General features: G+C 42.3%; 1 protein-coding gene across 1 annotated transcript; it reads right to left on the bottom strand.

Annotated features, from left to right (window-relative positions):
* Nucleotides 1–24,054, bottom strand: COLEC10 (collectin subfamily member 10). The gene is made up of 6 exons (XM_051778510.1): nt 23,438–24,054; nt 11,532–11,603; nt 10,051–10,122; nt 8,004–8,057; nt 7,304–7,399; nt 1–5,829 (listed from the first exon to the last, which is right to left on the bottom strand). Exons 1-6 carry the CDS (start codon nt 23,583–23,585, stop codon nt 5,438–5,440), a joined length of 834 nt encoding a protein of 277 aa, XP_051634470.1. The 5' UTR covers nt 23,586–24,054; the 3' UTR covers nt 1–5,437.
* Between the last annotated feature and the right edge of the window lie 684 nt (nt 24,055–24,738).

The following is a 24,738-nucleotide window of genomic DNA, read 5'->3' as shown; positions in this document are numbered from 1 at the left end:
GGAAACAATCACCATAGATCTACCAAGGGTAAATCATGCCTGACCACCTGATTGTATTTATGATTCTATGACTGGATTTATGGATGAGGGGAGAGAAGTGGATGTCATTACCTCAAATTTAGCAAGGCTTTTGACATTGTCTCCAACATATTCTTACATCTGAGTTAGGATTTTGTGGTCTGTGGATGATTCGGTTCAAAAGAGGATGGTTAAATGAGTTGTTCTCTACCCAGAGAACATTTACCTGGTTTCCTAGTAGAGTACCACAGGGATCTAGATGCTAGAAAGATCCTTTTTAACATCTTCACCAGTTACCTTGAGGAGGTGATGAAGTCCACTTTCCTCAGATTTGCAGATGCCACCAAATTGGAGGGAATAGTGAATATGCTGTGGGCAGTGCTACTGTACAGAGGAACCTAGGCAGGCTGGAGGAATGGGCCAAGAGGAACCTTATGAAATTCAGCAAGGACAAATGAAAGTTTCTGTCACCTGGGAATGCTGAGCCCTTGCATCAATACATGCTGGGGCTGACTGGCTTTACTGCAAAGGCTCTGGGGAGTCCTGGCAGAGAGCACGCTGCTCATGCATCAAAGTGCCCTGGCAGCAAAGATGGTAACAGCATCTGGACTGTGCTAGAGGGAGCACAGCCAGGAACTTGTGAGAAGGGATTATGCTCCTGCTCAGCACCTGTTAGACCACATCTAGACACTGTGTCCTTTTGAGCCCCTCCAGAAAAGGCGTTGAAAACTTGGAGCCGAGTTCTGCTGAGGCCCCCCAAGATGGTTAGAGTCAGAGCCATGTGATAGAGAGCTAAAGGAACTGGATTTATTCAGTCTGAAGAAGTGGCTTCAGGTGGACCTGGTAGCAGCCTGCCAGGACCTATGAGGGAGTTTTCAAGAAGAAAAAGCCAAGCTTTTCACAGTGGTAACTGGTGGGAGAACAAGAAACAGCAGGTATAAATTGAAACAAGAAATGTTCAGCCTGGCAATGATGAAAAGAAAAACATGTGAAAAATAATACTGGGATTGGGTAAAATGGTTTAGTGTCAAGCACTAACAGACCATAAATAGTGAATAGTCAGACACCATTTCCTGTGTTCCTGGCTCCATCCACCTAGTACAGAAACCTAAGATACTTTACCTACCACGGTGAATTTCCATTGGCTAGCAATGAAACCTTTGATATATCCCATATTCTTAATTATAACAAGAATATTTTTTTCTGCAAAACACAGCTGTAGTATTTCAGTTAGTGAAGGCTCAAGCCAGTGTCTGCATGGCATGGTGCAGGGCTGCATGCACCTGCCTGCCAATTTTCCTCTATGGGATAGCTTTATTTATTTGGCATGGCCTGTGGGTTAGGCTTCTTGGCAGAATTTATTAACTGGGACCTAGTGCTGCAGGAATGGGTTGCACAAGCACCTGATCACACTTATGCCTGGCTGGGTTAACATCTGCTGTGCCCCTCTTCTGTAGTCAGCAAAGGAACTGCAACCTCAAACCTGCTTGTTTTAACTGGCCTAGCCTTGCCCAGGGTTACATTACTACATAGTGTGTAAAAGGATTGGTTTTGTTTATTTTTTTTCTGTTTAAGAAAGGATGGAGCTGGTGTGGTAGGAGAGGATGAGGGCAGTTCCAGCCTTTCCATTGTACAAACCTGACACAAGGTCCTCACTCGCTTCCCTCAGCCATGCAGCCAGAGGTTGTGACAGTCACTCCTTCCTGTATGTGGAGCATGCTTCAGGATTACTCATAACTCATGGTCACCTGAAAAACCCCTAGAGTTTCAATTTAGACATGTATTCCCCAATTTTGAATGTGTAGGAGTGTACCTGGTCTAATATGAGGCAGAACTTGATCCTGCAGCAAAGTAATGCTCCTCACCTTCTATTAACTCTGAGTTTCCTCCTAAAGAACAGGAAAATATCCAGTTCCTGATGGTTGTAGCATTAAGGACGTCTCTAAATTTTGTCACTCAGTGGTCTCAGTATGGCTAGAGGGTTTCAAAATATGGCCCCAGTTTGGCAAGCATGTTTTGGTGGCTTTTTGGGTCAGAAGATGAGATGAAGAGAAATGATTGGGCCTACTCACAGGGATGTTACTGTGACACTTCTGCATGACTGGTAGGAACTGATCTGCTGTGAGTGAGGCCAGCAGCCCTGGCCTTGAACTTCTAAAAGGTATTACTTTTAGTCAAGAAACTTGGCCTCGAATTAGTCATTAACTCTATCATTACCCATGAATGATTCTAAACCAAAAATGTTTAGCTTAATGAGTTTATTAGTATAGATCCTAAAAAGTGTAATGCTGCTTAATTTTGGGGAATATCAATTCCCAGAGAAAGAACAATTCATGTTGAGTTGTGTTGCGGTAAGTGAACCTGTTTGCCCAAATACTCTCATGGCACAGTAGGGGAGCAATGAAAACAAATGTGGTCCCACCCCTTCATTCATGGATCTGAATAGTTTTCTGGATGGCGTGTAGCAACACAGATATTTTACTGCTGGTAACAGGTTCACTGGAGGAACAAGTGTCAGAGAAAGTGGACTACAGGAGTGGTTCTGAGTCACAGAACCACTTCTGGGATCTTTCTGCATTGGTCATTGCTCAGAGCTGAACCTGGAGTCAAACTAACGACCAGCTAAATGGTTTGGAGGATTTTTCTGTTGAGGGTGAGGTTGAGGAAATTTGGCTACTGTCTGTTTGCCTTTGCAGTGCTGTGTAAAGTAGTAGGAGACTTGGAGCTGATCCTCTGCATTACCAGCTGATGACATGTCCACCTCTTCATACACTCAGAGGAGGACTGTGTGCAGCTGGTGCTCAGAGTGACCTGCAGGGTACGTCGCTGTATGGTGCTTAATGTCTAGCATTCTCCTTAGCTTCCAGATATCATTCCTTAATTTTTAGTGTCAAGTGGGAAAGGAAAATTTCATGGCAATGGCCCTGAGATGTCTCTTGACATCTCCTGCTGTGAGGAAACGTGAACCATGATTAAGAACAGGCTCACTTCTGAAGGCAAAGTGGTTGCTGTATCTGAAGAAAAAAGGTCTGTTAATATTCTCAAAGACATGAAGCTGTGATCCATTGTGGGCATTCTGATGCACGGATGTGAGCAGCCAGGCACGGACGGCAGAGCCTTCATGTTCACTGCTTATCATTTTTGGGGAGTCCCTCTGAAGTGCATGACTAAGTTGCCCAACAACACCTGAATTCTTGGGGGATAAAGCCTGTTGCATAGCTGTGCCCTGTGTTGCAAAGGCATGGGTGATTTTAGCATTAGACATCACATGTCACTGCCTTCTGAGTTAGGGAGTTAATATGTTTCTAGAATCTCTTGTTAAACCAGCAATGCACAAGGTATAGCTTATACTACATGGGGCTGTTTACAGCCTACAGGAATGGTTTTGCTTCCTTTGTGCAGTTCTCTTTGTACTAGATTTATTTTTCTTTGTCTTTCATAGATTTTGGGAGACTTCAGAGACTAGAACTTCTCCACCTATTCTCAGGTTTCCTACGAGCTGTGCAGGCTTGTATGCAGAAGTACCATTAATTCCTCACAACTCAGACCAGCCTGATAAAAGATAGAGTTGGAAGCAGAAATAAGCAAGACCCCTCCTTTGTAAAATCATAGGATGGCTTGGGTTGGAAGTGACCTTAAAGATTTTGTTCCAACCCCCATGCCATAGGCAGGGACACCTTTCACTAGACCAAATTGCTCAGAGCTCCATACAACCTGGCCTTGAATACTTCCAGGGATGAGGCATCCACAACTTCTCTGGCAATCTGATCTGGTGCCTCACCACTCTCACAGTGGTTCTTCCTGATATCACACAGAATTTCTTCCTGATATCTAATATAAACCTACTCTCCTTCAGTTTAAACTCATTTCCCCTTATCCTGTCACTTCATGCCCTTGCAAAAAGTCTTTCTCCAACTGTCTTGTAGGCTCCCATTTCAGGTACTAGAAGGCCACAATTAGGTCACCCATAACCTTCTCTTTTTCAGGCTGAACAAACCCAATTTTCTCAACCTTTCCTCACAGGAGAGGTGCTCCATCCCTCTGATCATCTTGGTGGCCCCTCCTCTGGACTCACTCCAACAGGTCTATGTCCCTCTTGTGCTGGGGACTCTAGAGCTGGATGCAGCACTGCAGGTGGGGTCTCATAGGAGTGGGATAGTGGGGCAGAATCCTCTCCCTTGCCCTGCTGCCCACGCTGCTTTGGGTGCAGCCCAGGACATAATTGGCTTTCTGGGCTGTGAGTGCACCTTGCTTGCTCATGTCCAGCCTCTCATCCATCAGCACCCCCAAGTCCTTCTCAGCAGAGCTGCTCTCAGTCTGTTCATCCCCAGCCTGTTTTTAATACCAGGGGTTGCCCTGACCCAAGTGCAGCATCTTGCACCTGGTCTTGTTAAACCTCATAAGATTCCAATGGGCCCACTTCTTGAGCTTGTCCAGGTCCTTCTGGATGGCACCCTATCCGTCAGGTCTGTCAACTGTACCACTCAGCTCAGTGTCATCTGCAGATTTGCTGAGGGTGCACTCAATCCTTTTGTCCATGTGATTAATGAAGCTATGAAATAACACTGGTTCCAAAATGGACTCCTGAGGGACACACACAACATTTGTCATTGATGACCATCAGGACTCAAACCATCAACCATTGACATCTAGATGTCACAGTCCAACCAATTCTTTATTCATTTAATAGTCCACCCAGAGAATCCATCTCACTCCAATTTAAAGAGAAGGATGTTGTGGGCATCCATGTCAAAGGCTTCGCAGAAGTCCAGATAAATGCATATCAGGCAATATAATTGCACAGCCAAATTAAGGGAATATTCCAACTTCTAAGTTTGAAGTTGGCCATGTTTTTCATGGATGATTCAACCAGATTACCTCCAGAGATCCCTTCCAACTCAGATTACTCTATGATTCTAACAAAAGAAGGATTTTTTCAAGAGAAGCTGTAAATCTCTTCTCCCAGCTCTGAAGTCACCAGGGAAGTTGCTGGGACTTCCTGCACAGGTCAGAGATTAGTGAAAATCATACTCTTTCACTTTTTTTCCACTTTGTGGACTTTGCAAATCACATCACTGATTAATATACCAATGAGCTTACTATTTCTGGCATTGGTGAAATTATATTCACCTCTACATGCTCTAAATTTACCCCTAAATTACACAAAGAAATGCCCACCCTAAAATGCATGTATAAATGGAACAAAAATTCACAACTGGCTGGATGCCCTCTGCAAATCTTTGCTGACTTTATCGTCACTGATGACTAAACCTTAGCTACTCTTGCTTAACCCGGTGACATGAAGGCTGGATTCGGTCCTATCCCTAGTTTGCTATCCCTGGTTTGCTCTCTCTACAGCAGATGAATGAGGATGGGTTATTGTATACACAGCAGGTGCCAGGCACATTCTCTGGCACCTTTATTTCCTCTTCTTGAGGAATTCACATACAAAGTAGATGGTGACTTGGCACTCAGAGTCGTTCCACTCTCCTGTGCTGAGCATTTCCACACAGTCCTCATGGCCAGCTGGGTCATGAGGCTCCCCTTGCTTCCAGTTACTGTAGTTCTGCAGTGGGCTGTTGTCTGCATACACAAACTGTCCTTCTTTTTCCATGTCATTCAGCCCAATGAAGGCTCGGAAGAGACCACTGCTGGAGATGTAGTCGGCAATCAGGGCATTGGTTGCCTCATCTTTAGGCATGGCCAGTGTTCCTCCTCTGTCCCTGCAGTGGATCAAGGCTTCTCTGTAATTCTTCTCTTCTTTCACGATGTAATAGAATTTCTCATCTGTCTCCCTGATACCTGCTATTACTTTAAAGGAGAAGAAAAATTGCTTAATGGCATGTCAACAGGTGCTGAAGGTGCTTCTATTCCAACATGACAGCAAGATGATTTTTAGATTAGAATTGATAAAAGGGAAAGAGGAAAAGTATTCCCAGCACTGAATTTGTGATGAACAATGAAGACATGATCAGAGAGTGATGCAACTAATGGGACTGACAAGCACCTTGCACACATTAGGACAAGAACTATTCAGTCCTGGTTGGTGTGTCTCCTGTGACACATAAGTTTTACTTCATAGATATCTAATACTAGCCAAATTAAGGCATGCTAAATGGTCAAATAGCAATGTCTAACTCTGAATCACCTCCATTGTACGTGTTTGAATATAAATTGTGAAAGAGTGCCCAGGGATAGAAACATAGGAATATAGATAGCTTTTCAGGCCCTTTCCATAAAGAGGAAAATGAATGTGACTGCTAAAATAAGACATTTTAAATACAGCCTGATACTCAGAGCTTCTGTAGCACTATGTGGCATTGACCAGGAAGAAAATTGTGGCTGCTCAGCAGCTTTAAAAGGCAGACCTCTCAACCAGTGTATAACCTCGTGAATTAAGCAGTGACAAGGAGCGTGCCTGGGCAGCTGGAAGTTGGTAGTCTCTGCTGATGGATTGCTGGCATGGTCCTGAGCAGTGTTTGGCCTGGGACATTTAACACTCTCCCAAACAATTCAGGAGTTATCCCACGCACAGTTTAGGAGTTAGTAGAGAGATACTCCTTGATAATATGTCATTCAGTTTTGTGGGATTTATAATACAGATGAGTTTTGTGCTGGATGCCTGCAGTGACAGAGAACAGTCTTAAATGCATTTAATTTACTGATGCAGCCCTAGTCCTGGAAGCAGTGGTGGAGCTGTCTCAAAATCTCTGATATGCCAGGAAACTCTCTGCTTTCCTTTCAGTGGGGCAGTTTGCACTGTCCACCTGACAGCACTGCCTGCAAATGTGGCTTCTTATAACCCATATCTTTGAGCGTTGGCTCCCTGTTACAGAAAAATGATGCTTCCACTGAAGGGAGCACTAGGAATACAATGTTTGCAGCCTTCTTGGGCAGAAGAAAGATCAAGAGGTTCCTATTGCTTTTCCTGCCTCTTTGGAGTACATTGACACAAACTTTTTCCTTACATTGCCTGACTGGACACTGAACCTAAGCAGACTGACAGTGCAGAGGTGATTAGCAAGCTGTACCTTGTGCTTTTCATTATTCATTCTGTTGTGCTGTAGATAATTCTTTATTGTTTTTGCCTTTAGTCATCTGGTCCTTACATTCTTATAGGTATAAGACTGTCTCTCTTTTGTAGGTTTTTAGAGTGCCTGGCACAGCAGGACCCTGTCTCTGGGTCATCTGTGGCTTCTACCATAGAGAAGCAATGGTAGAAGAATAGCAATGATAACTGCTATTGAAGCCAATTAAAACCCATCAAATACATAAAGATCCTTACCATTCTTTACAAACTTGATGGATGTATTAAGACGAGCAACATTTATATTCAGTTGTCCAACAAATCTGCGGTATCTTCCACAGTCACAGACCGTGCCTAATGCAATACAAAGGGTAGAGGATTTATCTGTTTAGAAGCATTTGTGTGTGTGCATGGAGAGTCACCCATAGCCCACTTCCAAAGCTTCTGAAGACCCAGGCTTTACGTGTGGACAGCCAGTCTCACCTTGACCCACTGGCTGTACTTCTGCTGATCAAAGCGCTAAATATTTTGGCTCTGTATAATCGCTTGCTAACTGGCTTAAGAATCCCTGCTTTTAAAAATGTGGATAGAAGAGTTTGCCATCTTCTTTTGACCCATATCAGTGTGGGTATGTTAGTGAACTATGTTAGTAACTTTCTTCTAGAATCCAGTATAAATGTAAACTGCTGTCCTGTCTATGTGTTAGTTTTTGTGATAACAAACATTGCCCATTAATTTGGGTGACTCTTCTTATTTTGTGTATGTTGGTGTATTTGTAGGCATCAGTCATGTCCTATCCTAGTCTTCATTTTGCTCAACAAAACATTTTCAGTCTCCTCCTGTTTATTCTCATGTTTTCCCGTGGACCTCAAAATTTCCCGAAACTCCAGGCAAACCAGTCCTGAAATCAAAAATCCAGCAGACTTGACCATTCTGCAGAGAAGGATGCATAGCATACCTGCTTTTCCTTTTTTTCCAGGAACCCCTGATAAGCCTTTGGCTCCTTTGTCACCTGAATAAAGAGGAGAATATATTCTCAGATCTCAGACAGTGCACATGTCAGGGGAGTGTATTCGAAAACTTGTTTAATAGTATATTAACAGCGTGCTTCTGATAGGAAGCTCTGATGTACTGTGCTGGAAGACATGCCAAGTTAAACAAACCATGATTAATTCTGGTGTATGGAAATGAGAACCCTTTAATAGCTAACTTGCTGATAACACAGGCATCTTGTGTTCTGCTGGTTCCTGGTACTACTTACTGTAAATATAAACTGCAAAACGATCCTGAGAGGCTGAAAGCACTCCAGAAATCTTGGAGAGGTGAGATCTGGGTTCTCTCACGGGCTACAGGACAGAGCCCTTCCCTGGGTTTAGTAGCTCCATGATGGGCTGAGGCACCAGACAAGGCTCATGTGCACTAAGCCACTGGATTCATGTGTGCCACAGATTGTGTGTGTGGGCAGCAGTTGGCACCTGCACCTGCACAGAGGGAGGTCAGTAAGGAGCAGCATTTAATTTCAGTTGCAGTTTATGGAAATGTGAATTATTTTCATCCAACTGCTTTCCTCTTTTGTAAATCATAAAAATGATTTACAATGCTCTGCTAGTATATAAGTGGAGGTGACTAGCTTTTTAAAAGATCTCAGCTGTAATTTGGATCAGGAGCAGCTGGACTTTATCTGGAATTCATGTCAGCTCTTCTTTTGTGAATTAAACCTTTAGAAGTGAAAAAATACTGCTTGCTCTGCTTTATTGATAGCCATGTTTTGATGAACTTTTTACTTTATATGGTTGTGTTTTTTAAGAGAATTTACATGTTGGCTGTCATTTTAATTAGCATTGCTTGACATGCATACTTGCAAGCTGGAATTTCAGTTACTTCATTAAAAACTAAAATGTTTAATTGTAGATTTAAACAGTGACTTAATGACCTTTGCTTCTGCAAATAAAGAAAATGAGAAAAACTGTAAGAGGAAAATTGTGCATTCAGATTGAGAGAGCTTGGTTTAAAGGCTCAGATCATTGGTTTATTTTCAGATAAAGAAAAGCAATTTGTGAGATACTTCATTTAAAATTAGTCCCTCAGACAAAATTCTTTTCTTCTCTGATACTGACGCTGGCTAGAGGCCACCAAAGGCCTACTGAAAACACTGGTTTGAGAAGCTCCCTGGAGAGATTGTTCCCATTCACCAGCATACCTGGCTTGATGCATTGGTTAGAGACCACAGAGTTCCCCTGGGGATGGTGGAGTTCCTGATCAGCTTTCAAGGCAGGTCTCCTTGTGGCAGAATTGATATTCCTTCTTAAGTAACTCTTTAGAAATACCAGAAAGAAATGCCCGAGGTTCTTCTTAAGATAAATAGAGCATAATTTCATGAAATTATTGTCCAGGCAGACTTGGAGTCTACCTTGATTTGCAAGTAGTTGTTGTCCCTGCTTACATGAGTATCTTCTTAAAACTCCTAAATCCCTTCCTTACCAAGCTGTCCTGTGCACATGTGACCCAGAACAGTGCAGGTGACCAGGTGTGGCATCCTGAACAGCAGCAGAACATTAACTTAGGCCTTTGTGTCCAAATGAGAGACATAAATTTGTCTTTCTTTTTTAGAACATGCAGAGGATTTGCCTCACAAGGGCTAGATTTTTCCTTTCCTCTTTTACCGTAGAATTGTGGAATAATTTGGGTTGGAGAGGACCTTTAGAGATCATCTAGTCCAACCCTCCTGCAATGAGCCAAGACACCTTCAACTAGATCCATCGAAAAGAGTTGGTTTTTTAACTCATAAACCAAATTGTTTTATCCAAATAAGACAGATGTAGCGCACATGGGGAATAAAACAAGAATATCTCCATTAGCTCTCATCACCGATTTTTATGCATAACTTTATTTGGAGAGCATTGGTCACAGCCATTATCTGATATTACTCCATCTCTGGAACTCTCACAAAACACATTTTTACCTTAAGGGAAAAAAAACAAGAAAACTCCCAGACCAGAGCTTACCCTTGCCACCAATTGGGCCAATTTTCCCAAGCATTCCCTGGTCACCAGCATCCCCCACTGGTCCTTCGTTTCCTAAGAGAAGAAATGAAAAGGAAATGAGTATGGATGGTTTCTGTAATTTCTTTTCCAAGGCACTGTTTAGGTATCTACTGCTGCTATTTTTCCTGAGTGTGGCTAGTCTGCATGTGTGGCAAAGTCAGAATGAGCGCAGCCCTGAGGATGTTTGGAGGAGTACAGCACAGATGTCTGCTGCTGTAGGATACGACAGTGGGACGTTGCAAGGCACCTTAATAGAACTGCCTGTTCAATGCCCAGAAATATCATATTTTCTTACAGAAAATGCAAACTAAAACTGCTAGTGAATATTCAAATATTGATCTTACTTCACAGTCAAACCAGGCTGAGAGCAGCTTTATTTGTTTTCATTTTTCTCCACCTCAGACAAAAGTCTTCCCTTCTTTCTTGAGGTAAAGTCCTTGCAGCTTTGCTGGGAATCCTTCTCGAAGCAGAATTGCAAGAGCTAGTTTTGCTGTATGTGCTTTCCCTGTCTTCAGAGCACCAAAATAACGGATGTAGTTTTTAATTGATTAGTAGTTCAAGTTCTAAAATAGCTGTCTAATGATGACAGGCCAATCTAGGGAATCTCAGCTTGCACACTGAATTTAACATCAGTAAGATGCTTTGTAAATGGTTGGTTAGCTGACTCCCTTGTATCTTACCTGATGTTCATTTTAAGGTAAGAATCAAAATCATAAGAATGCATTTAAAATGGAAAAAGTTTTTTATTATAGCAATAATAACAGGGTGATTTTAAAGGTTCTGTAAAAGTAAAAACTTTCCCAATTAGTCTTACACCACTATCAAGGAAGAAAGACCATGGATACACATTATCATCAAACTCTAAAGATAAATTAAGGTTTTGAATTGCAGAATGCAAACAAGGCTGACACCATCACATTTGGTGCCTCCAAATGCCCTCCACAGGTCACACTGTGGATATGGAATATGTTTAATTGAGCCAAGTTCTGAAACATCTGTGACTCTTTGTTCTCAGCTCAGATGCTGCTTGATTAGAGGAACTTCTGTTTTCAATGGCTTTGTTTGCTCTTCTGCAGAATACAGACAACTGAGACCCAATATTATTGAGCATCCTGATGTATTACTAGGAAATAACTTTCAAAATTCAGTTTCAACTAAAGAATCATTTGAGTAAGGATCAGTAATCTTTCTGATTATACATATGATGTGGGTCTTCTGAATCACACTCATAACAGCCATATATGGTTGTCTTAAGTATCGGTAGGAATTGCTCCAAGCTCTCTTAGTATTGTTAGGTTCTCTGATTAATGTTTGACAGGATTGTGAAATCCACTGGTTCAACAGGAATGAAAAGCATTAAACATCAGCAATCATATGCACCATTACAGTTGTACATAATGATATTCATATATCAGTAATAACCAACAAAATGTTATAAATACCTTTTGGTCCTTTTGGTCCAACCTTTCCTTGTTTGCCTGCTTCTCCTCTGTCTCCTTTTTCACCTTCATCCCCTTCCAAAAAAACAGAAAATAAAACAACATGGTACATTTCTCTCAGTGCAGTAAGTACAACTATACATGCTCAGAAAGTAAAGTTCACAGGGTTTTTTTCCTATTAATTTCTTTCTATTTCACACTGAAGGCACAGTAGCCATGGGATAAATTTCCAGAGAAGAGATGATGAATCTGACCATCATTAGGAAAAGCTATTAACTTTCCCTTTCTGAGAGGCTGTTACAACATGGGAATTCAACAACACCAATTTCTACTCCCACACGTTAAGCCTTATTAGCTGTAAAACAGATAAATAAGCCAATCTTTCTCTGTTGGGAAACTTGTGAACACACAGACATACTACCAGGGGAGGCAGTAGGTGTTTATTAATTGTTCCTAGTGATTCTCTTCCTAGTGACTCTGTGTTCAAGATATGCAGATGCTTTCAAAATGGGAGGAATGTAAATATGTTGAAATATTTCTTAACATAGACCTTGGCACTTAATATGGCAGAATTCTTGCCTTCAGTTTTTGACAGATAACATTTGTATGTTGATATAACAAATTTGTTTTGCAGTTACTCCAATGCTTTATTTTGAAAAATCACACACAGGGTATCTGTAAGAGGCAAAATCATTGCATTTATTACAGTAGTGCAGAGATTTCTCCAAATGAGATCAAGACCCTCTTACACAGGTTCCTGTGTAGTACCATACAAACATTTTTACTGTTGTAACAGACAGTCTCTCACTGTGCAGCTTACAGTCCAAAGGTGCAAGGCAGCAATTAGTTGGAAAGAAATGTTATCTCCTTCCATAGGTAGCATGCAATGTTTCTTTGCACTATGCAGGAAATTTGAGGCACAACTAAAGTTGATTTTCTTATTTTTTACTTCTTAGTTTTGAGCCAAATCCCAAGAAAACTCCCGAGAAAACTCTCGGTTTTCCCCCCTGCCCTCTCCCAGGAGGTGCAGGCAGGGGACACAACTCACCTGCACCAAACAGCAGCACTGAATACAGGCAGTCTTCCAAGCCTCTCCCCCTGTTCCCTACCCTTGTTGGCAGTAAGCCTTGCCATGCAGTGGGAAGCAGTGCCACAGTCTCTTGGCTCAGCCAGGATCTCACCTGTTACTGGCAGCCAGTTGTGTCTGTGCCTGCAGCCCGTAAGGGAAGAAGAGGCTGCAGTTCAGTGTATGGAGAACCAGGGGAGGGAAGTCTGCCTGGATGTCAGCAAAATGAGAAATGAGGACAGAACAGCAGTATGTGACAAGACCAATAACCTGTCTCACTGAGGATGGTGCCTCCAAGCCCTGACAGGAGGTGTTTAGGGAACTGTGTCTACTGAGGGTGACTATGACCCAGGCAGCCATTTCCAGACTCTCACAAGCAGTGGTTTAAAGGCTCACCTGAGCCAAACACTGCATCCAGACCTCTTATGAACTAGTGATTCTTCCCTCCACCAAATAGCCTTTTAAATCCATGTATACTTTTGTCCCTTATAATAAATATCCTGTGGCAAAGAGCTCAGTGGTTTTTTTATGTGGTGAGGAGAAACTACCTTCCCGTGGTTGCTTTAAGACTGATCATTACATTGGTCTCATTTTTTTTCCTGAGAAATACTGCCCACTCATTCCTTATTTATCTTCCTCTACTTCTGTAGTCATAGGTAGTGTGCCATGAGGCTGTTCTGTGGAGTGGTGCCAGATGAGAAGTGCTGCATATTAGTTGCAGCATATAAAATGTAATTTTAGATGTCTGGCACCTTTCCATGCCAGTTGCATGGACCGAGCTGAGTCTGTCCCTTTATGCCAAAAAACCCTTCAATGTTGGGACTTTTTTGTGGAGAGCAGATTCAGTCTGTTGATCAGGATGCCAGGTCAGTGGTCCAAGCTGAGAAAGATAAAGGGCTGAACTTCAGTCTGTGTTGGAGGGAGGAAGCAGTTTCTAGAGGGCTAGACAAGGAGGAAACATGATGTATGTGTGGGCTGGCTTACTCAGGCACTTTGTTTTTAACACCAGCTGCCACAGGACAAAATAGGAAGAGAAAAGGCTATAAGCAGGCAGCAATAGAAATTTTAAACATCTCTATTTTCACTGGGTCTTAAAAATACTGAAAAACTTAGTATATATTTCCAAAAGCCAAGCTCTTTAAATATCCAGCTGAAGCTGTGGGTCTGAGCCTGAAGCTGATGGAAGGATCAGCCTGCTTTTACTGGCTTCCAATCCTGCTGAGAAGGACTTGGGGGTGCTGGTCAATGAGAGGCTGGATATGAGCTGGCAATGTGCACTTGCAGCCCAGAAAGCCAACTGTGTCCTGGGGTGCATCCAAGGCAGCATGACCAGCAGGGTGAGGGATGTGATTGTGCCCCTCTACTTTGCTCTGGTGAGACCCCACCTTGGGTACTGCCTCCAGCTCTGGGGTCCCCAGCACAAGAAGGACATGGACCTGTGGATCAAGTCAGAGGAGGGCCACCAAGATAATCAGAGGGATGGAGCACCTCTCCTACGAGGAAATGTTGAGAGAATTTTGTTTGTTCAGCCAGAGAAAGAGAAGGCTCTGAGTGACCTAATTGCTGCCTGCCAGTACCTGAAGGAAGAAAGATGGAGGAGACTATTTACAAGAGCATGTAGTGACAGGACAAGGGGAAATGAATTTAAACTGAAGGAGAGTAGGTTTAGAGTAGGTATGAGGAAGAAATTCTGTACTGTGAGTGTGGTGAGGCACTGGATCAGGTTTCCCAGAGAAGCTGTAGATGCTCCATACCTGGCAGTGTTTAAGTCCGGGTTGGAGCTCCGAGCAACCTGGCCTAGTAAAAGGTGTCCTTGCCTACAGCAGTGATTGGAACTAGATCATCTTTAAGGTCCCTTTCAACCCAAGCCATTCTATGATTCTACTGGTCATCAAACAGCAGAGCTAGAGAATGTACAGTTTAATTTTGTTGTTGACTTCAGTGGACAAGATATTGTCCTTTCCAAATCCATCTATGAAACCCTTGAGAAAAGTGTAAAAGTCACTTCTCAGTAGCTCAGAAATTCAGAAAAGGTTCCCAGAGTCTGACAAAGAGCTTGTGAAATGAAATTCTGGGAGGAGGTTAAGAGCCAATATGGTCATGAAACCCATACAGGGGGGAAATTGTGTGATAATAGAAAGGAAGCAGGGCATGATTCAAAGGCTGGAAAAGCTGGATGAATCTTGACTATAAATACAATATGGGGATATTTAACAAATGGACTATGTTCTCTGACAAGAGAGAATTGTGGGAGGCTTTTCAGGTCCAACCTTTCCCTGTGCAATTAATTGCTTTATGTAAGATAGGTTGTAATTCTGGGTCTGGTATAGAAGCTTTGTTTCTTTGGAGTTTCTTTAGAGCAAACCAATTCCTGCTGACCTTTCAAACCATTGCTTGTCACCCTGGCAGTCCTCATCATCTTTCAGGCTGGTTAGTTACATTCCCTGTGGCCTGCAGGCTGCTCTGTGGGGTTAAAATCTCCAGAAGGACTCTTGTTTGCTGCAGAAGAAAGACCTCTGTGCAAGATGCCTTTTCATTTTTTTTTCTTTTTAAAGAAACCTTGCTTAGACAGTTAATCCTAGAAATAGAACCCAAAAAAGAAAGCCAATATAAAAGCAGAGAAGCTGTGATTCCTTTCCAAAGATGTTTTATTCCTATCTCAGTTTCAACATTTCAAGCCATTGAAAGCTAGAGTGACTTTTTCTGAGAGACACTGGAGTAAGCTTTTCACACATGGGACTGCTACAGATGAAGGTTGTCCTGTATGGACCATCAGACTGAGAGCCAACAGGTGAAAGGAATGATAGATTTTGGAAAGTTTGTTCTGAGATTTTGAGAGGTTATGGAAGGGCCTCAACTTTTATTGTTTATACCTTGTATAGTCTAAATTTTTGCTTAAACCATCCAAAAGCCTAAGGGAGAGGGAAGTAATATCTATCACCTTGGCATAAAGCAGCCTACCACATTCTGTATTAGTTTCCCTATCCAGAAAAATGGGAAGAAAAATAATTTGTCTGTAAAGGAGAGTAATCTTGCTTTTCTCCCCATGTATCTGAGAGTAGGTAGGCCATTACAAAACAAGGGTAGACACAAACCATTATTAGTTAGTGGTACCATCTAATTGTTAATTTAAGACTGGATTAAGTCCAGTGCTTGCTAATATGGTTTTAAAATGTTTTGTGTCCTCCTTTAGCTGGTGTTGTGTGCAGTGATCTCAAATTTTGGCACGAAACTTGAACTCTTGTGTTGTGCTCCCCTCTTGTGGTCTCGCTATGATTTGCAACCAAGTAGGAGGGGCTGACTGTTCTGGGCAGAGGTTGAGTTGACTTCCTTTCTAATTTATAATAACTATTCCTCCCTTTCCTCTGGGGCTTCACGTGGACAAGCCATCCCATTGTATTAGCCCCCTTTTTTTTTTTTGTTTTTTGATTATCCAGAAAAAAAAAAATCTGTCCTGCTAGTACTCTGGGCTGGATTTTTGAATTCTGTACTACTGTGCTTTGTGCAATGTGATTTTTCTGACCCTTGACCTCATATGCTTGTAATCTATACCTAGAGTATCACCTCTCCTTTGTGCTGCTTTACACTCGTGGCAGTGTCTGGTTAAATTTTAATCTAATTAGCAGATTGTCACTTTAAAACTGTGGTTGCAGGGATGTCAGATAATGCACTGCATTGGCATTTGAAGCATGGGTGAAGAAGCACTTGAAATCAGTAACTGAAGTAAGACCATTTCTCAACCTTGTTAGTATTCCCTCAAGTTGATTTGTTTCTTCTGTGTTACAGATTTAAAATACCAGATTACTGAAATGAACACCTGAAGCAGTACATTACTCGACTCTTCCATCTTGGGACTGTGCAAGACAAAAGAAAAGCAGAAGCCATAAATAGAAAGTGATTTTTGCAACCATTAGAAAATTTTAATTATAATTGAGAGGGAACAACAGACCTTCTTTCTCCTATAAACAAGTTCAGGAAAATGCTAAAGGTCTAATCACCAGCAGGATTTTTAGACAGTTGGAAGGGGCTCAGTCTTTTTAGGACTTTCACTAAAGAACACAGTGTTGAGAGGTTACATTTGGTGAGAATTTAAGTAGTAAGATTTTACTGACCTTCAAGTGACTTAGATTTCCCTGCTGAATCTTTTGTAGGCAATTTATTTCGTTTGTATTCATGAACTGAGGATGTTTTCTGGTTCATATATATTGTTCACATATATCTAATGACTCTCCAAATCTTGTGATCAAGGGCTGACCCTGTTTTTTGGAGAACCAGGCTGTGATTCCCGGAGGTTACAGAACCCGCGTTTATCAACAGAGGCAGCCCTGCATCAGGGTGAGAGCACATCTGCAGGCTGCCTAAGGGCTAACACCAGGAGGAGACTCCTATCTGGGCTTATGCATGTCTATCTCTCTCAGCACATAGCCTGTTCTCTTGGAGCTCTACTCAGACTCCCTGGGTCCATGCAGGGACACTTAGGTGTGCTGGCAAGCCACGGCCTCAGGTCAGCTCCAGTTCCTGTCTTCTGAGCAAAACCACTACAGAAATGTTAATGCTCTCTCATCCTCCCTTTGGCAGCTATATCTTCCTCCACACTCCAGGGCATGCCCACCCTTCCAAATGAAACACCACTTATGCTGGGCTACAGCGCAGTTGTCCTCCTACATCAGATACTCTGAAATGAAAAAAAGCCCACTACCAGTCAAAAAGTCCTTGAGAAGCCCTGGGCCATGACTAATCTGCTATGAGGGGGGAAGGATGGTTAACTCGATTAGTATACCACATGGGTGCTTTGCACAGCTTGCCTTGCATACGTTTAGCATTGCTGGGCATAGCCAATGTCCCATCACAAAGGTTTTGTATGGAATTTGTTATGTGGTTTTACCGTCTGACTATGTGTGACACAGTTCTGCTGAGCAACGTTTCATGCTCTTAGTCCCACCAGAGGCACCAGAGGGACAGACCTCCCCCATCTCCAGAGAGAGAGTGTGAAGAGTGGAGGTGATTTCTGCCTGTCTTGGGTGTTAAACTAAAGGGATAAGGAGATGTGCATAATTCTGAAGCCTTGAGAACCCTGCAGGAACAACTGAGCGCCTTGCCCTTCTGGAAGAACCTTGCAGATAGCCACAGGATTAGCTCTGCAGCCTGGGGTACCGACTGACCCTGAGCAGGGAGAACCTTTGCAGCACTTTCGCATGCGCAATAGCTCCTGAAAGAGTTTGTCACCAGAGGGAGTCACAGACCTTAAAAAATAAGCAAACACGTCCCAGTTTGTATTTCCAATGTATGAGCGCGTCACAGTTACGTCAGTGGAGAGACTCAAGATTTCCTCTAATTTCACTTTCAGCGTCTTTTAGATCCTTAGCAAATTTCCATAGCAGTGTGCATTCTTGCTTTCACACTATACATGTCTAGTGAGGACAGGATTTCTTGATGTCATCTGCCTATCTGACATGATGTCATCTTCCCTGTCCTTCCTCCTCACTTCAGCTCCCAGCACTGTCCTGCACACCTCCCTCCCCTCTGCCTGATGTTGAGCACTCTTTTGACCCTGTGTTGAAGGAATTCAACTCCCTTAACAGAGGAATACCGGTAAGGCAAATACAGTGAGTGAGCTGAATCAGCCCAGTGAAAAGTATGGTGAGTAAATAGCTGACCCAGCACAAGGTGAAGGTGGGGCCACGTGGTCAAAGTGTAAGAAGGAGATAATGTTTGGCCTCCCTTTTTGGTAGAAAGCCTGAAAGTTGAGTGCAGTGGGAAACTGCACCCATGGCCACTCTCCCAGGTGTCCTGCAGGAACATACAGGGCTCCCACATATTCCTCCATTTTTAGACGTGTTGTCTTTTTTCACCCAGATCCAAACTAGACAGCAGAATCTCTTCCCTTGTGAAATAGAATCTTCAAGAAAAACTGAATTCTCTGCTTGCTTTTCTACTTGTAAATATCCATTGACTTCAGTAGGAATACCCTCCACTCCTATTGCATTGCATGAGTCATACCTAAGCCTTCAGGAGGCTCAGTGAACCTCTGCTGACTTATATTATTTGAAACTGGGGGCTTTTGTGCATGAGTGGAACATACATTATTTCTTTAATAACACAGAAATAATTTAAATTATCCCTGATTCTCCTTTTACCTGATCTGCTTAATTTAATTTTCCCAGCCTTTTTTCCTGCCATTCTGGCATGGTCTCAGAGACTCATGAATTATTTTGGCTTCGGGGAGGAATCAGACTGCCATTGGTAAGAAATACAGACCCACTATCTTTTGAATTTATGTATTTAAGCCCCCACATACATCCTTTGTAGCTCAGGCTGATAAATGTCAGAAATTTAATGTACACTAAAATGAGGAATTTTAAAAGCCATGAAGAAAAGAATTATGTGTTGAAATTAAAGGGCTCTTCAGATCAAACTTGAGGCACTAAGAGGGAAGTTTAGCTATAGTTTTGAACGGCTTATAGGATGTGGTAAAGCATTTTATATTTTCGGAAGGAAATGTGCATAAGAGTATATCTGGTTTCTGAGAGAGTTTGAGATTTTCCAGGAGTGAAATTGCATAAGCACAATTAAAGTTGAGAGATGGACAGCTATACTGGAGACCACAGTAAATGCTATTTTGAGGCAACAGCCAATGTCAAAGAGTTTATAAGCATCTCTTGTCAGAAATAATGATAAGGAAACATCTAAATTGCTATGGAAAACTCCCAGTACTCTTCAGATTTCATCTCATTTCAGTTTCTCAACCTGGATCTGATTCAAGACCTTCAAAGTTTCTGTGTCTGGATTTCAAAGGAAATGAGCTGGGACCTGGGACAGACAGCAAGATCTAGAGCCAGCCTTCTGAAGTGCTGAGCTCCCATGAATCCATGTGAAATGAGCTTCCACAGAGCCAGCCCCCACCCCAGTCATCTTCTCCCCCTGCTCATGTTTTTAATGGGAGTTTAGGAGTCAAAGCTTTGGGTTCTCTGCTTATTTTTACCCTCATGTTCTTGCTTATTGATTTACTCAGAACAGGTCAAATCTCATCTTGTCTGTTTCCTTTGCTGGTTAGACAGAACTGAGCTTGCAGTCTCTAGGCAAGAGCAAGCTGGAAGAAAGGACAGAGCCCAGGGGAGCAGAGCCTGGTTTTCCTGATGCTGCCAGGGCATGGACCAACAACTGGTGCCATTGCTCTAACTGTGTTAGTTGTTGCCTCCCCACAGTCCCAGATCCTTTCTCAGCAGCAGGAACAGCCAGCCTGCTTCCAAGCTTGGAAGGGTAGAAAGCAAGCAATAGGGCCGTGACTAGTTTTGCTAGGCCAAACATCTGGCTACCCTGGAAAATTCATGGTTTTGTTTGTGCTTGATCTTGTTCTCTTTGGACCCAAGAAGTGATTGAAGTACAGAACTTGGCCTTTATTGCCCCAGTTGCTCAGCTGTGGATCAGCATTACCTAGTGTAAATTTTCAGCCCAGTTCCTGTGCCACAACAACCCAGCTAGGAGCAAGGTGTTCCTAACACCTCAGATTCAGATCAAACACCAAAAATCACTAGTTAGAAACACTGAAAATCTGTACTTTTTGTTTGTTTGTTTTGTTCCTTGGGTATTTCAATAAGAACCCTAGAAAATGCCTCACACTGCCATGTAAGCCAGATTGTTGTGTATCTCAAAAGCATTTTCAGAAAGACAGCACTAGACAGCCATTGCAGTGGGGCTATTTTCATTGAAAATAATCCCCTCTTTTTGAGAAGAAATCTGAGAGTTGCCTAGAAAAGGAAACTGGGAGAAAATTGCCAGCCTTTGCCTGTCTCTTCTTCTTCTTTTTTTTTTTTTTTAATTTCCTATTTTTAGGGAGTGCCAATTTAGCAAATTTCTTTGCATAATTCTTTGCAAACAGACTTCAGTTTTAATTTTCTTGCACCAATGATGGAAAGCAGCAGATGGATGGCGTGGACTGCAGGCGCCTGGTGATCATCGCGTGAACCACCAGAGGTCAGGCTGAAACCCCTGATGGTTTGTCACACTGAGCAGTTTAACTCGGACCCACTTCTGTCATTGCTATACAAAGTGCAAAGGCTGACAGGACATTAGTACATTCCTTTTGTTGCTGGGAGACTGCAGTCTTCGAGAGTATTTTCTAGCTCAGTGTTATACACGATGGCCTCTCGTTTTGCCTCATGCTTTGTGGGAGCTGGTGCGAGTGTCATAAGTGGTTTGAAGGCTTTCCTGATAATTAACCTGGAATTACCCTTTTTTTTTTACATCCCGTCACTCATGTCATACTACTCTTGGGACATCTCAGTTATGAGCATACCAAATAGTATATTTTTGAAGGGGAAGAATATGCCTTGCACAAAGTAACTTGGATGAGTTACATGTGGCTTACATGTGGACAAAGTGGCCTAATTTCACAACACTAATGACCCTTCTTAAACAGGTAGTTTTCAGGGTGAGCATGTGGAGAGGTTGGGAGCTTGCTCCTGTAGCAACTGTGAATGCCTAGATGATGAAGTGAGAAATGCAGCCCCCAACAGTGCAAGCAATAAAGGATTATAAATTCTGAGCCTCTTCAAACAAACTCACTTCTCCCTCAGCTTTCTACTCTTCTCTGGGCTGTGTGATGGAAATGGCAGTATTGCTGTTGCATAGAACCAGGAGCCATCCCACTCATAGCACACAGACTGGGTCTAACCTACAGGACAATTTGTACCTTGCACTGGGATAGGTGAGGTGGAACAGTGTAGGAAGTTTTAACAACTACTGAATATCTTTTAATTCCTTTGAATTCTGGTTGCTTTGGACCATTAGACACTTCCATGTTTTCATGGAAGGAGGAAGTTGTCACAACGGGAATCTGGTCTGTGGTGGTAGAAGAAGCTGGCCAATATACTGAGTGACCTCAGCACCTCTGTCTTGTGGGAGCACCACTATGTTTTACCATAGCTGGGATGCTGAGCAGAGGGAGGTGAGGGGGTGAAACTTGTGCCAGGTGGGTCAAACCCCATTTTTGTGAGAACAGTGGACAAAGGGACACAACAAATGTAGCACAGGAAATAAAACCTACAGCAGCAAAACTCAGAGGCTTGTGCACTACTGAGGTTAGAGTTTAAGCAGCAAACTGCTGCCTGTGGCTGTGGTCATAAGCTTGGATCATGTGCTCTGAGTTCATAGACATAAGATGAATAGAGGAAAACTGGCAGCAGGACAGACTTTCTTCTGCCATATTAGGTCAGCATGTTTCATACTTGACTACAAGGGGTGCCTGAGGAGTAATAGGATAGTTAATACACTCAGCCTGCTTGGTCTTCAGTTGCCCAGATGACTGGTAGTTAAAACTACCACTGAGAGCTGCTTGTAACTGTCCTGGATGAGCTCAGCTCTGGTAGGAACTGAAATTAATCTACAGAATTATATCACATAGTCTGCAAAATAGTATTTAATGACCTGCAGTGGATGAGAGCCAGTAATTTGGAGGTGATTTATTTGATATTCCTTCTATCAGTCATGGATCTTGGGCATAGTAATCTAAAGTGGTAGTGCGGGCTATGCCAATACGTTACTTGTCTCATCTTGTGTCTTGGTGTCAGCCAGGAGGCAGTAGGACTGCTAATGACTAAATTCTGACTTTCTCAGTACCACACTTACAAAGAACCATAATACCTAACCTTCAAATGCTCCCTATACAAGCTAGACCACAGAAACCAGCCGGAGTTCCAACTACTCTGTGTTTTCATGAGACCACCTCATTAGCCTTGTGACTTGTTAAACACAGTCCTGTCAAACTTTGTTCTCCAGCCTGCCATTATTTAGATACTAAATAAACCAACTCCCACTAGCTCCCTTGGGGATCATTAAATCTCTCTGCATTTATGCTGTGGCAGCAAAAGTTTAAGCTTGGATTGTAATCATAAAGAAATTAACTTGCTGATTAAAAATGGTCCTTTAAGCAACATGCATTTGAATAATCCATCATAAAAACAAATGAGTCTATAGCAGTGCTCTTGATTTGATAATCTTTTTTCTGCTTTAAATTTACATCAGTTGTACTTTTTTTTTCTCTCAGTCTGTAGCCCATAGAAAAATACAATGAATTACTGAAAAGAAAGCAATAGTTTGAACTGCAATAGCCATGGTGTGGAATATATATTTTAGATCTGTTAGTACAAGATAGATTTGTATGTCACGAACCTGAATTTTTTGCTAAGATACCCTCCAGGCAATTCCAACAACATTAATTGTGTTACAGAAAAACCTAGTTAAGGCAGAAAATTTGATTTCTCGTATTTTCAAAGTGTTTTGAAAATAAAAGACCTGTATATGCCCGGGCTGATCCAGTTCTTGAAATCTGTAGCTAAGGTCCTGTTTAATTCAACAAGAGCTACTGGATCAGGTCTGATGAGTGCAGCAGAGATGTGTTTACAAGTAAACATTTGGGAATAAAGACGGTTCGGTCATTTTAAATATTGCATATCTCTGTCTGTAAGTGCAAAGCAGACAATTAGCAGTTCACAATAGGTTCTACTTTTAGACAAGTTCCTCAGTTTGCAGCTGTACTAGTTGCGTGATGAACTCAAAAAGTTAAGAGAAGATTTACATGGCTGGAGAAAGATGCAAAAGGACACCTCTAACTTATATGAAAATATGTGACACTGTTCCTGAAACTGAAGAAAAGCAAATTTAACTATCTTTGCTTCATCATTTCCCCCCATTACAGTTCCACTTTCCTAGATGTTTGTACAGTCCACAATAATTCACATCTTTCCTGCCCAGCCCATGCCACAAACCCTCCATGTCTCTAATTTTTAAAAAATCAGCCTTTGTCAGTACTGGTCTCCGCATTAGCAACCTGATAATTCCTCACCTTTTGGTCCAGGTAAAATTGTGTGTGTTGAGCAGACATCTGTTGTAGGTCGATTGTCAACATCAAAACCAAAAATCTGAACGTGGAATATAAAAAGCACTACAAGGGTCCCATATTTTCTTAGCTGTTGTTCTTTCTTGCTGCTCATCCTTGCAGCTTCTCAGGAAATGCCTTTCGTTGTTACTGTCTTAAGAAATGCAGCTGACTCAAAAATAAATGCTTCACTAACTGGAGCAGTGGAAAGATTGGGAGCTATATGCAAGAACAGCTAAATAAAGTGAAGAAAGAAGTTTGACGATGCTGTAGTTATTTCTGTCCTGCACATTATCCAGGATATTTATTTAACACTGACAGCTGTTTATTCCAATTTATCTCTTATCTGTGAGACATTTAGCTACATTTGCTGTGGAAAATTTCTTCAACATTTGGGAATATCTCTTTTGTAATATTTTTTCCTTTCAGCACTGATTTTTTTTATGCTCAGCTTTTCACTTGAGTAAGTGAAAAGGGACAAGAGAGACAAAAGTGAAAAGAGACAAAAGACTTTGGTACGGTATCCAAGTGTGTACTAATTAGTTATAGGATACTTTTGGCAGGTTGTGGTCTGAAAGTAATGCAAACTCCATATAACACTTTTCCACAAAAGCTTTCCTCCAAGGGGACTGTTAGTGACCACGGACGAGCTGCCAGTTCTCTGTGGGTGGAAATCACTGGTGCCATTTCACACCCTTTGGGTGCCGTGTACCCACAGTCCCCAGAGTGGCAAATGAAAAGTTTATGTGATCAATGGGTATTTTAGCCCCAAACCCACAAGTGATGGTTTTATGCTTACAGATAACTTCACAATGCTTGCTCCAAGCCCAGATTACGTTGGTAGACACAGTACAGAAAGGGCACACTTCAGAACTGAAGACACAGAACAAGATGAGCTTGAATGACTGCAGCACCTCCTCCCATAACGCTTTTTCCATGCAGTGGGAAAGGCCATCTATTGGGACAGTGGTGTAGCATATGTCCCAAGAGAATATTATGTTTGGGTTGTCCAGGAAGCTGCAACTTGTTCAAATCTGCATGAGGCAGCTACGAGGTTTTCAGTTCGCTGCTGAGACTTTGAAAATAGGTGTAGGAGGCCTCTTGGATGGAGGAACAAGTAGTGTGCATCCTTCCTTTTGAAAGGAGCTGTGACAGATATCTCTCTATGTGCACTCCCTTCCTAGAAAAAACTCTAACTTTCTCTTAAGGAGAGCACAGTAACCAGGGACAGAAGACTGACATAGCCTGGCAGAAAAGAAAGGGGAGAT

Source organism: Manacus candei, unplaced genomic scaffold (assembly GCF_025592945.1).
Source record: "Manacus candei isolate 608988 ecotype Guabito, Panama unplaced genomic scaffold, ASM2559294v1 h1tg000013l, whole genome shotgun sequence".
NCBI classification, from domain to species: domain Eukaryota; kingdom Metazoa; phylum Chordata; class Aves; order Passeriformes; family Pipridae; genus Manacus; species Manacus candei.
This window is presented reverse-complemented; position numbering and strand designations above follow the sequence as displayed.

Bases quoted from the DNA above. Each gene is read 5' to 3' on its own strand.
- COLEC10 (XM_051778510.1), bottom strand. From the start codon at position 23,585: ATGAGCAGCAAGAAAGAACAACAGCTAAGAAAATATGGGACCCTTGTA. The intron at 8,058-10,050 runs GTAAGCTCTGGT...CTCTTTATTCAG, and splicing joins TGGCCCAATTGGTGGCAAGG to GTGACAAAGGAGCCAAAGGC. The intron at 7,400-8,003 runs GTATGCTATGCA...GTATTGCATTAG, and splicing joins TGGAAAAAAAGGAAAAGCAG to GCACGGTCTGTGACTGTGGA.